At 40.5% G+C, this 12,782-nt stretch overlaps 1 protein-coding gene across 1 annotated transcript in view; it reads right to left on the bottom strand.

Moving 5' to 3' along the window:
- Positions 1 to 10,734: 10,734 nt before the first annotated feature.
- Positions 10,735 to 12,782, bottom strand: part of NEK1 (NIMA related kinase 1) — a 48,294-nt gene continuing 46,246 nt past the window's right edge. Inside the window, exon 35 of the mRNA XM_086464908.1 lies at positions 10,735 to 12,228. Coding sequence (XP_086321034.1) covers positions 12,215 to 12,228 — 14 coding nt within the window. The 3' untranslated portion in view covers positions 10,735 to 12,214. The remainder of the gene's footprint in view (positions 12,229 to 12,782) is intronic.

Below are 12,782 nucleotides of genomic sequence, written 5' to 3'. Positions count from 1 at the left end.
ATTGCCCTTACTACAAACAATCTTAAAGAAAAAGCAAAGGAGAATGTTTATTTAAAGAAATCAAACTAGATGGCACAGCTGTAAATATTTTAGAAGGTACAGAAATGTAAGAGTCCATTCTTAATAAGTTTATTCTAAAATCAAATTATCTTTTTCCTTCCTTGCATGGAGATGATAAGCTGCAGACCTCATCTGTGAGGCTGCAGAGTAGGTCCTGATGTGCCTTTGACTCTCTAGAATTAGTGCTGTGTCCACAGGGGAGATTCCTGTGGGGACAGAGCATGCCAGGTTCTCTGCTCAATCCTTTTCTAGGTACTTTCCAATCCTATTTAGATCTGCTTTCCCAAAGATTCGTAAGTGATTCAAGATGTAGTTTTAGAATTATTGACTGCCCTAGACTTTTCGGAATACTTGGGTGCCATTTCGATAGTTTGCTGTATTGTTAGCAAATTTTAAGCTATTAAAAAGCTCTTAATATTTTCCCCACTTGCAAAGGCTACATACAAGTCACAGGGCAAAGCTGTTTCATATGAACAGTAAACCAATAATCATAAAATGTTTAAGTAGAATTAGTGTGTTGCTAACTGTAGAGTGAAATGGGACAGGGCTGTAACCAACCGCTTTGAGCAATAGTGGGCTGGAGGGACATAATTTCAGTTTTATCTTTGAGAAGCGCTGTGACAAATGTTTGGGGCTTTCAAAACACAAACATATGAGATGAGTTGCGAGGCCCAAACATTTATTTTTTTTCTTTTTAAATAAGCAAAAGTGTAATATCGTAAAGGGTATTCAACATTCATAAAAGTTTACTTAGTCTTCATTACCACACCTCATTACCAGAGTATCTGAAAGAAGCTGGATGTCTGGAGAGTTGGCATGGATACTATCTGAACAAAAAAATCCGGTATTAGATAGGAGGAGGTAGAACTTCTGAGGAGAGTCAGAGGCACTTTTGCACATGGACTGTGCAGAGAGAGGGAGGTTGTGGGCATTGGGAGAAACCTGTATCCATCATGGCCAGTCTACAATTCGTAGATTCTGTCTTTTGTTGTGTTTTGTATTTTTAGAAATGCACTACAGCTTCACTCTCCAAAATCCTGAGACAGTCAAAGCTAGTCAGTAAGTTCCATGAATAGGGAAGAATTCACAGCACTATGCTATTTTACCTGGAGGGATCCTGCATTCAAATGAACCCTCCTAGATCAAACATCCTTGGCCGGAGCCTCAGGGTCCTATCCTCAGAAGAGCATCCTCTGAAAAGTAGCAGGCTGTAACCTCAGACCTCTTCACATTTTCACACCAAATACATCTTCAGAACATACTAAGCACCCCCTTCAGTCTTTCTAGATGAGAAATTTTCAAGTCCACTCAGAGCATATGGTCGACGACAGGTGACTTAAGGGATGTTATTTCTCTTTCGGGCAACTGTATGACAACATAATGAAAACTCAGAAATTTCTGCAGGCTTTAACAAACACCTTATTCTAAGTGTCTTATTCTAAGAGCAGTTACTGGAAGTACATTTACAGAGGAACAACTCTTAAAAACCACTTGTGCTTTTGTGGTCATTAAAGCATAAGAAATGTATAGTAACAGCACTGATCAGTCTGTGCTGTGGTTTGCCTGTGTTTTATGGCAAGTCCTGCAGTTCCTCCAACTGTCCAAATCAGGAAATCTGTTGAAAAGCACCGTACTCCCTTCACCTAGATTTCCTCTGCAGCAAGTCAGTTTGGATTTTGTCCCAGAATAGGGTCTGAATATAGCTGTGCCACACTCCCGGGCTTAGGAGCAGGGGCTGGTAAGATGCTCCAGGATAAATATGTGACATCTTTCCATATGAAACTCATGTGGTTTTAGAGCAAAATCTACAAGAAGAATTTGCTAGCTTGTTTAAATGCTAAACTAAGCCATTTTAGAATTTTGAGTGCTGCAACAGTTTGATAGTTTGCCAAAAAAAAAAAAGAGAAGTTGTCGTGTTAGTTCTTAAAAGCATGCTCAGCTAGGGTTTTTTTCAGAGAGATGTATTTCCTTAAAATAGTATTTTCCTACTAAAACTGCCTGCTGGGCAGAGCTATCTGACAGGCAAATAGAATTATCAGCATGTTTACTTTTCAAACATCTCTGCCACACTTCAACAGCTCTGCTGTGGTATCAAACAGACATGAGTGATGACACAGGTTTTGTAAGAGTTCGTGTACTAGGATATAAAAACTTGAAATGCATTATGGCATTTAAAGTGCACTAACATTTCCATCCCAAAGTAGTCAAAGCAGTGTCCTTACACCAAAGTAAAGCATTTTCTTTGACTGAAGCATCCCTTTTTGGAATGTAGCCTCAGCTACAAGGAAAGCTGCATTCCCATTAGCACAAATTAGGCTTCCTGTGTTGTCTGAAAGGTGGACATGATCCATGTAGCATCCATGTACTGTTGTTTTTGTCTGTTGTATCTTGGAAGCAAAAAGCAAGGATTTCCAGTGTGGCTTGACTTTGAAGGAAAGTTTTGAATTGCATTGGGGTGAAAGTTAGGGAATAAAGGGACAAGTTCCTCAGCGACTTTTTGCAGAATCACTATAATTTTGCTACCACAGTTCTTTACAAACTGAGGAATGTAGGAAAAAATCTCCAAACTTTGCTTGTTTGAAAAAAGATTAAGGAAGTGAGATAAATTTATGGAGTATTCATGGCACTACTTTGGATTTCTTTTATAAAGCTTGGGACTTGGCTTTTAAGTTGATGAAGACAGTGAGACACAAAATGCGTTCTCTGAGGCTGCTAGCACTACAAGGCTATATAATCACTCTGGGATTGGCAAAGTTTGGCGTTTTTTGTAGATTTGTGTCACTTTCACTCCCACACATCTGGCAAGAGACCTCTCTGCACTGGTTTAGTTGAAAATTTATCTCATAGATCATTACTAGCAATAAATTCCAGCCTTTGTACTTACTTATATCGTCCCACAGCCTGGAGTCACTGATTTTGTGGAACTAGGAATTCGGGCTGTAAAATATTTACTCACTAACACTCACCAAAAAAAAAAAAAAAGGCTCAAAACCAACCCTCTAGCTCTTTCTTTGTGAAGCCAGCTCTGAAAATGTAAATCATATCAAACTGACTCTCAGGGCCAAAGTAAACAGGCAGCTGGATTCCATGCCTTTAGCTAAGAATCAGCCCTTAAATATGTCTTTAATGTACACTTTTTTATGAGCTATAGTCAAAACTCATTTTCAAGTAATGTTTTTCCACATGTCCCAGAAAATGCAAACAGCAACTCTCTGCGTGTGGATGTGACTAGGGCACTGACGATGGCCAAGTGTGCCAAAAACCTGTTCGCGAGCATCACTGCAAACTGCTAATGCAGTTCTACCGCCATTTTTCTCTAAGGTCACACCTACACTAAAAAAAGGACGTATTGTTAATCCGTGTCATAGTCCTTAAATGTAGCTAAGGCAGCTGTGCCCGAAACGGTTGCTGGCAAATGGCTGCGCTAGGTCTTTTTCCTATGTGCTAGTTCACATTAGTCAGTGAGCATTTTTCTGGTGTGGCATTCTGGAAGTGTTCTTATTTATGGTATTTATCATGCTGTTCCTTTTCTGTATGACAGGGATGGGGAGCGGGAAGGCGGAGTTACCTCATACTTTGAAGACTTTGCAACTAATAACGAAAAAGACTGGATAGATAAGAGAAGGCAAGACAACTGGGGGAGATAATGACTAGCATAGATGCGGTTAGCTGTGCAGGATAAATTAAATCGTTTGCTGGGGAGAGGCAAAGGGACAATTCTCAGAACTAAACCACAGATCTCCAGTTTAGTGCCCTGTCTCCTGGAATACTGTTAACGAGCAGGATCAGAGTTAGTAATGACCAGCAGTGTTGCTGGGTAGCAGATGCATTATCAAGGTATGGGGAGAATTGTACGGAGACACTTGAGATGCAGTGTACTCTAATATCCCTCCATTCCTCATCATCAGATTTCAGAGGAAAAATGGGCAACTGGCAGATAATAAAGCCAGAATATTTTCCAAGAGTCACAACGATCATTCTGGAGTAACTGACCCAGCAAAATCATGGCAGGATAAACAATCAGGGTATAACGAACTTGAAATGCCTTCCCCTTTTGTTTTCACAGGACAAATTAACAATATTTTGACTCTAGGTAGTGTTGCATAACATGAAACATAGTAGTTTTGACCAAACTACCAGGATATTCCAGGAACAAGCTGTAACTTAATTTTTGTTATTTTTCTTTTCAGCTTCCCAAGTGAATACTAGTGAGTGCATGGAAGTGGTGTTTAATCAATCCTGATACATATCCACATACACTGCCATCTAGAATGAGGTTAGTGCGTTATAGCTGCTGTGGGAACATTAAGTCACTTTCATTGACTTTAGGAGGATTAAGTCAGAAACAATACTATTTTAATGCCATTTTTTGTATTTACTTGGCAAATACTCTGGTCAATTTAAACTTTCCCATGGGAGGTGTCAAGAGGTCACTGAAATTTTCCTGGGCAAGGGAGGCAGAGTGGTTGAAACCTTGGCCTCCCTGCTGCTTCCTTCAGTGTTTTTCTTCGTGTCATTAGTGCTGTAGTCGGCACTTTTCCCCCAGCTTCTATTAGAAGAGGGAGTGAGTGAATGTAAAAACGTTAGTGAGAAATGGAGGCAAGAACGAGAGAGAAGGCTTCCCTGCTGTTTTATTTGGCTAATTCTAGGCCTCGGTAACAGTAAACTTAGTCATAGAAAGTGAGTATAGAATATATTGTCTAGTATGCACAAAAAACTCCCAGATGCTTTCAGCACATTTTTTTTTCCCAGTTCATTCTAATATTCTACACAGTGTTCTGTCCAAGGATCACAAAGCCTTCTGACCTCTGAATGTTATGTTATGGCAAGGAAATACAGTTCCCTAAGGCTGAAAAGTATCAGGGTTTGATTTCCAGAAATGAGGTACCTGCAGTTTCCATGAACATCAGTGTAACTGCGAGCAGCATATTTTTCAGACACCACTATGACAGAAATGCAGAACAGAGGGGCAGGAGAGACACCCCCCCATCTTACAGGCCTTGTATGCAAGGCTTCTGAATTTAAGCTGAAAATACCTGAATGAGGTTTCAAAGACAGCTTTGTTAAAGCTAGTGACTGTAGAAGGGACCTGACCTGTTTCATACTATGGGTTAGTGTGATCCCTCTAACAAACCCCCATGGTTTATCATATGATAAAACAGGCAATTTGACAATTTAATTATCGATTTTTTTCTAACAACTTCAGTTACACGTTTATCACATTTGTAACTGCTGTAAGGTGGAATAAAACATCTGTGGGGAGTTTTGCCAGCAAGCGAAAATGAAAATAGCGTGACATAAGTACATTGAGACTTGATTAATGCAAGATAAACGTTATATACTACACAGCTTTTGCTCCTCAGCAGGTCTATTTCACATTGCAGTTCATACATGTATTTCTTTTACTAACACTGCACAAGCAGTCTTGCACCATCCTTGACAGATGAGCTTTAGGAACTGTTACAAAGTGGTTTAAGTTACAGCTCCATCTGTTATACCCCATCCTTCTGATGGAGATTGCTTTCACTGTGGCAGAATAAGCAGAATGGAAGATGTCTTTGTGTCTTCACCAACTGCAGCTCAGAGTCTGGTGACTTGGCTCAAACCCATCTTCCCAGCAGTTTAATCAACGATGCTATGCTTTGTGCCGAAGTGTGAGGGTGGGCGCGCGTTTCGTTCTGCTGGTCCTGATCATCATCAGCAGAGGGAGAGCACAGGCAGCTGGGAAGAGGAGCATCTTAACAGATCACAGTGGGATTTGACTCACGCTTTATTTAAGTTTTAGGGAGGAGGGAGGCCTTATGACTGTGTTAATCCATGCTCCACTGTTGTATGTATGGATAGATACTGGTATTTACCCATCCATTACTGACCTGAGCAGAGTAGTTACTGTAGTATCACTGCACGGTTAACAAAGGTCACAGGCCAGGATTGAGCTGCACTCCCTTTCCCAGCTGGCCATGCTTAACCCCACTGTCTATTAAAGTCAGAGCTTGCTGGAGTCTCTTCCTGGACAAATGAGATTGCCGGATGTAGGGAAAGCAGTAGTGGTCATCTGAGGGAAGGAGGCACTGCAGTGAATTCAGGGAATACAGTGAGCAAAGTTACTCGGGGCACTGTGATCGTTAACTGATGTACTAAAGTCCACGGTGGAACAGGATATACAGTTCAGTGCAATCAGGCTTTTCAACACTGAAACAAATCCTACATTATTAATAGCTAAAAACCACATTAGAGAAATAATTCTCCATTTATGTTTACTATCAGTAAAATACAGATCTACTAAATAAGGGTTTAAAACTATCAAGCATGAAGAATAAAATATACTAATATTTCTTAGAATATTTGTATTAGTCCAGTGTTAAGTCCAAATTTACTTTATCAAAAAGCTCTACTGCCATAATCTTCTGATTTCCTCTTATGAAGTCTGAAGAGGAAGACGAAACTACTCCAAACTGCCGTGTAAGTTATCAAAACTAACGTCAGTGGGAAAGCACCACAATAATCGCAAATTAGATGCATTTTATTACTGTCTTTTAGACATCTTTATCAAGAGTTGTTACAGCTCATTACAGAGGAAGAAACAGAGTTTAGAGGCAGTACAACAGCTACAGCAGTTTATAAAAAGGAGACTGACTGACCCTGTAAGCAGTGCTCGTGTTGATGTAGTTCCACAATAGGCAGATCTCTCACTCATCATGAACAGCATCTCAGGTTTGCTGTCATTTCTATATCCCTGTCAAATCAATCACTTCTGCAGAAAAAGGCTATGTACCTTACTTTTGCAAAACTAGCCTGACAGCATTTGAAATAGTTCTAGCAGCAATAAAACAAACAGCAATGAGAATTCTCGACTGCTGATGGGGAAGGTGATAGAAGGAAAAAAGAGCATCCCTGAAGTATCGCTCGAGATTTAAATTTCTATTGAGAGAGCTAGAATCACAGAGTTTTTGCCTAAAATTTGAATCTGGGGAAGTTTTATCCTATATTGAGGGTACAGCAAAAATGCATACTTCATCCCTTCCCCTAGAGAAGAGATTACTGTCAGGACTGTCTGCAGGATACAGCAAAAATTAGGGTTTGTCAAGGACCTGCTAATGGTTCCATTATCCTCAGAGCATGTCTGCATCGGCTGGAGCCACTGCCCTGTGTAAAACTGACCTGTGTTTTCTTCCGGCTGACTGTAGTCCCTAAGGGAGCATCCATCAGCCAAGCAGAAGTGACTCACGCAATGGCCCAGCCTCACACTTGATGCCGTCAACCTCAGGGGTGACTTGTGAAAGAACTGTCACAGCCATCCTGAAGCTAAGGAAACACCACCTGCTCTGCAGCCTGCCTGGTTTTGGCTTTTGTTGTGCAGCTAATGCGAAAAAAACTTCTCCAGGTCTTTGGCTCTGCAAGTTTTTAAACTGTGTCCTTAAAAAGAGAGTTAATGGAATTGGCTAAAGCCCACCTTGTTTTAAAAATGTCTTGGAAATAAAATCGGGAGGATTGCACCAGATCAGAGGTGCTCATGGCAAGCAATTTAGCAGGAGCAGCTGAGCTCCTGTATATGTGTCTCACAAGTAACTACAAATGAGTATATGTTTATGGAAGCAGTTCAATTAAGGTTTTAGTTGCTGAAGAAGTGTTTTTAAGAGTCTTGCGCAAGCCAGCCGTTCAAAGTGCTACTATTTGACTTGATGAACTCATCAGCTCAGCTGGAAAACATATCAACTTGGAAATGCATTTGAAGTGTGTATTGCATTAATGCACAAATTTCATTGGAAGGAAGCAGCTCTATGGATTTTAAAACTGGTACTTAAACTCTGCAAATTGCTCCATCTAAACTGCTATGATAAAAATGGCAAACAGAAATGTTCCGGGAATGGTAACCACTGGTTTCTGGTTTATGTTAAATTTTAGTCTGCAGGGCTCATGATTGAACAAGTGTTAAAATGAGATTTGAGAAAGCGCACGATTATTTGAGAAGAAAAATGTGTAAAGGGATTGAAAAATTAAATTTCTGTATTTGTCTTTGGTTTATCACAGTTAATAAAATTAAGTAGAGCCTAACTTCATCCGAGCCTTGATGAGGTGCTTTTGGTGGAGCGATAAAAGTCAAAGCAGTGATTTAGTCAGGGGCATGCTTCTACCCCACCCTCTGGCTGAGGAGAAGATTGATACAGCATCCAACCATACACAACATCATAACTGTGCTAAAGGTGTCATATTTTGGTTTATTTAAATTTGCATCTACTCATTTGGGGAAACTGGACATACGGTGCTGCCCCCCCATCCCCCGGGAAAGGGAGGGTAAGGATGGATTCACACTGAGAAGCCGTGCTCCACCGAAAGGTGCGTTACCCAGCTGAGTTCTGTGTATTTCTCTACAGTTTTAATTTGTAAATTATTTGTGAATGACAACGTTTCGTCAACAAACGAAGATCTGCGTTTGTGTGTGGGGTTTTCAGAACACGGCCTTGCACAAGGAAGTACGTACAAATCATAGGAACCTGAGAGTTTCCGTGCCGATGCAGACCCGCCATCTGCAGCTCAGGACCCTGCCCAGGGCACCGGGAAGCCTCACCTCTCGCCAAGCGGAGCCTGAACCCGCTGCAGCGCCGCGGAGCCGTGTGAGACGGCGGGGCGCTGCTCGCCCCGGGCCCGGGCCGCGGCCTGGGCCCCCCGGTGCTGGCGGCGGGCGGCGGTCCCGCCGCTGTGCTGCCACCCGGCGGTGGCGGAGCGGCACACCGGCCCTGGGCCGCGTGCTGTGAGCGCTGGGCTTGAGGGCCCGCGGTTCAACTCGGAGCTGCGGCCGGCCTCAGGTGTGAGAGGGTGGGGCTTCCCCTGCAAACACAGGTGAGAAAAGAGGCCTTGCAACAACCTGGGGTAAGCTTTCCACAGATTTAGACAAGGCCCTAAAGCTTTAGAACAAAAGGGCCAGCAGAGAGCGTGCCTCTGCATAAACGTGCAGCATTTACGCACAAATCAGAGCAGGAGGGAGACAGAAGCACTAAAAGCTGAAATAAGAATTATTGGTAAGTGATGTAGAGGCCTCAAGCACAGAGAACCTTGTCAGGAATGGGCTACACTGGAACTCTGTTTCGATCAGCCATTTGCTTACCAGACTGCAGAAATGGCAGTGATCTGCTTTGGTTCATGTCGCTCAACCAGGTAAGAATTTTTTCTGAAGTAACTTCTAGTAGTAACTTCACATACATGCTCAAAGTTCAGCAAACTGAAGTGCAAAAGCCTCTTCAGGCTCTGTTCTTTGCAAAAGATTTTAGGCGCCAATGCTTGGAGTAGGATTGCTCAAAAGAAAGCCAGGCAGCTGTCAAGCCTCAATCCTCCTGCCGCAGGCCACAAGCCCACGTTCGCTCTAGTTCTGCCTCACTGCTGGGGTTTTACTCCTTTCGTTGAAGGTCAGAAAAGCTGAGGTGTACCTGCAGCTAGAGAGCACAGTCAGCCAGGAGATGCCCGTGTCAAGGACTAGTCATGTCTGCAGGGCAGCACATCAGAGGCACTATGTATGGGTTTGGGGGTTTGTCTGTGGGCTGTTTGGTGGTTTGTTTTTTTTTTTTTTTTTTTTTTAAAGATTCCTCATCTGGACTACAGTTGGCCTCAGGGATCAAGAAGAAAGACTGAGGACAGGGACATAACGTGAAATAGCTTAGAGAGTATGTTTTATGCCCAAACCACCCTTATGTATCTCAATTTGCTACTAGAATTACAACAGAGAATTCTTTATAGTGAATGTAATAGGAATACAAGCCAAATGCTCAACTAATTTCACTGTTATTACACACAGACCAATAAATCATCCTGAAGTCACACTGTTCTTGATGTTGTTATAGTATACATTAATTAGGGATTTAAAATTTCAGAACAAAAAAGTATTTCTTTAGCAGACAAACGTATTTACTCTGTCAATTTTAAATTAGTTCTTGAGGGATTTCAAGGATAGCCAGTAGTGGTTGGCAGGTCTGAACATTATTTTTGAAAAGCTGTGCACAATCTGTGCATATTTTTTAAGTCATTAATTGATAAAATGCTCTAGGTCCATAAAGCTTGAAGTCTGCAGATTATGTCCATTGTTCTTACCAGAAGCAAGCCAGCATGCTGCATAAGAAATGAAGAATGTCAATAATATGATCTCAACAAGAATTAAACACACCCCAACCCTTTACTTCCCTAGGATTGTATCACCTTGAGAAAAATCAAAACCACAGAGCGCAGAATATACCAGTTGGTATATTTTATTCTTTCCATATGGTTAATCTATATTATTTTAAATCTAAAGGTTTTAGGTCCTCCCTTCCCCCAAAAGGTGGGCAAGGTGTGATTTGAAAAGCAAACCTGAAAAAGGAAAATAATGCAGATTCTTTATTAGTCTTTGGAGTGCATTTGCTAAATGTCATGGATGATGTAACTCATGAGGATCATGCCTCTGAATAGATTATTCAGCAGTGAAAAGTGAAATGGAAGAGAAGCCTAGTGAAAAGCCCAAAAAATTTACTGTGGGAAGTTTAAAAGAAAAAAAAAAAAAGAAAAAAAGGAAGGAAGGGGAAGGAGAAGAGAAGCAGCATAGGACAGAACCAGCTCTGTTTACAATGATCATACTTTCTCATCAGATGAAGCAAGAGGTGAATATCAAGTAAATAGGGATATAAAAAAATATTAAAGGCATTTATGATTATTAATTTTATTCTCATCACAGGTTCCCAGGATACAGCTGAAACAGAGTAAGTTTGGTCTACCTTTAAGAATTGAATGTGTTTAAAAAAAATTAACACTTTTCAGCGGGCAAAACTTTAATAACAACACCATAAAACAATTATACAAAAATCATGTACATATTTTGACAGTTCTAAATAATATGTATATATATATATACTTGATTTTACTTTGTGCAAAAGTAACTTTTGACAGTTTTAGATTGTGACTGGCTATAGCTGAAAAAAAATAAATCTATTTTTCTCCAACACGGCAGTTGGAAAGGTTGACAGCTCATCAGGTTTGTAACAAGAGACTTATCGTATGGGTAAGCCAATAAAGCTGTTCTGGAGGGGATGACTGGAAAACAACGGCACACCTAACGTCTGCCCTGTATAGTAGTGCTTTGACAGGAGGAACGAGGGAATGTGGGTCAGAAGAAACCTGTTTTTTCTTTTAGGGTCGTGGAAATCAAGCTACAAAACAGAAGCCAAAAGAAGAGAAGTATTACACGGCACTTGTGTCTGCAGTATTTCATTTTCCCCTGTGGCTGCTGGAGCCATGAGTGTAACATAAGAATTTAAAAACAAACTAGAAAAATCCCACTCTCTTCAATTCAACGGCATACTATATTATCATTGACCAGATTACAAAATTCAAAAGAGCTAAATGTGATTTTGGGAAGGGGTTGGGGAAGGGGAAAGGGAAGAGGATGAAAAATATTAGAAAAAAGTATTCTAGCTCCAAATGAATTTTACAATCTCAAATAACCCCAGACATTTCAATGATCACTGAAGTACCAGTTTGCCTTGATTTAGAAACACCATTAAGATATTTCAGATGACACTGGTTTAAAGGTGACGGAAGCCTTCAGCTTTGATATACAGTCATTTTTTTATTAAGAAAAAAGTGAAATACTCAAACTGGACCACTAGATTAAGATGCTAGTAAAATACAACCATGAGGGTCAATAAAAATGAGGTAATTTCTTTATGTAGGTGAGGCTATTTGAAGTAAGTAAGTGAACAGCCAGAAGGGGGTACTTCCACACACAAGTAATGCTTCTGATTGCTTAACAATACCAGCCACCCGTTGATACGGCAGAAATTCTGGTTTACATTACAGGTCTCAGTTTTGTATCAGAACATCTACAGATTCTCCTTTCTGTATTTCTTTTGGAATTTGAGAGGTTACAGGTTTGGTTTTTTTTTATTTTGTTTTGTTTTGAAATTTTGGGCATCTAATATTCAATGGACACATATGCAAGTACACACAAGAGAAGTGTATAGGTATTTCAGTTTTAAAAGGCATGGTTCTCCTCTTTTTCATACAATCAACATTCTTTTTTGAAGTCTTGCTTCTCCTGCCCCATGTTACATTCTCCACAGTTTGTTATTCAGCTGTGCAGACTTCAAACACCGATACGTAGTACGGCATTAAGGAATTTCCTGAGTCAGGTTTATTCATCATTATCTGTAAAAAGCAGGAGGGGGAGAGACAGGGTGAAAAGGAGCGACAAACACACACAATCAAGGTGGGGTTACAAAACAAATTAGAAACCACAATTTAGTAAGCAAGAACTCACCAAGTCAGTCACCAATGAGGTGACTGTTACCAAAACTGCCCTGAAAGCACTACGTGTACAAATATTGAACAACACGTCAGCTTTCCTGGATTAGTGAATTTAAGATGAAATTTCATCTTGAGTGGCCTGCCTCAGTTAGAACAATCCTCTTAGTAAAGAGCAATAGAGATTTCTTTTCTAACTTTTCTTATTTGAAGAGTCAAAACTTTTGAGACAGCAGCTCACAAACGTGCTACTGGACTGTCACTTGTCCTCTATTCCTCTTTATCAGCATGGGACTTTTTAAATGTCTGAAATCTAAAGACCTACTTTAAATATAGTTCTTTATGTACTTTAGTACTGAACTACTACATGTCTTTAAATGTCTGAAATGTAAAAACCTACTTTTTCTTTACATTTTTGTATGTTACCATAGATTTGTAAAATACAGAATTAGAACTGA

This window comes from Leptosomus discolor, chromosome 4 (assembly GCF_034619465.1).
Source record: "Leptosomus discolor isolate bLepDis1 chromosome 4, bLepDis1.hap2, whole genome shotgun sequence".
Classification (NCBI taxonomy): domain Eukaryota; kingdom Metazoa; phylum Chordata; class Aves; order Leptosomiformes; family Leptosomidae; genus Leptosomus; species Leptosomus discolor.
Note: the sequence above shows the minus strand (reverse complement) of the source record. Positions and strands in the feature narration are given on the sequence as shown.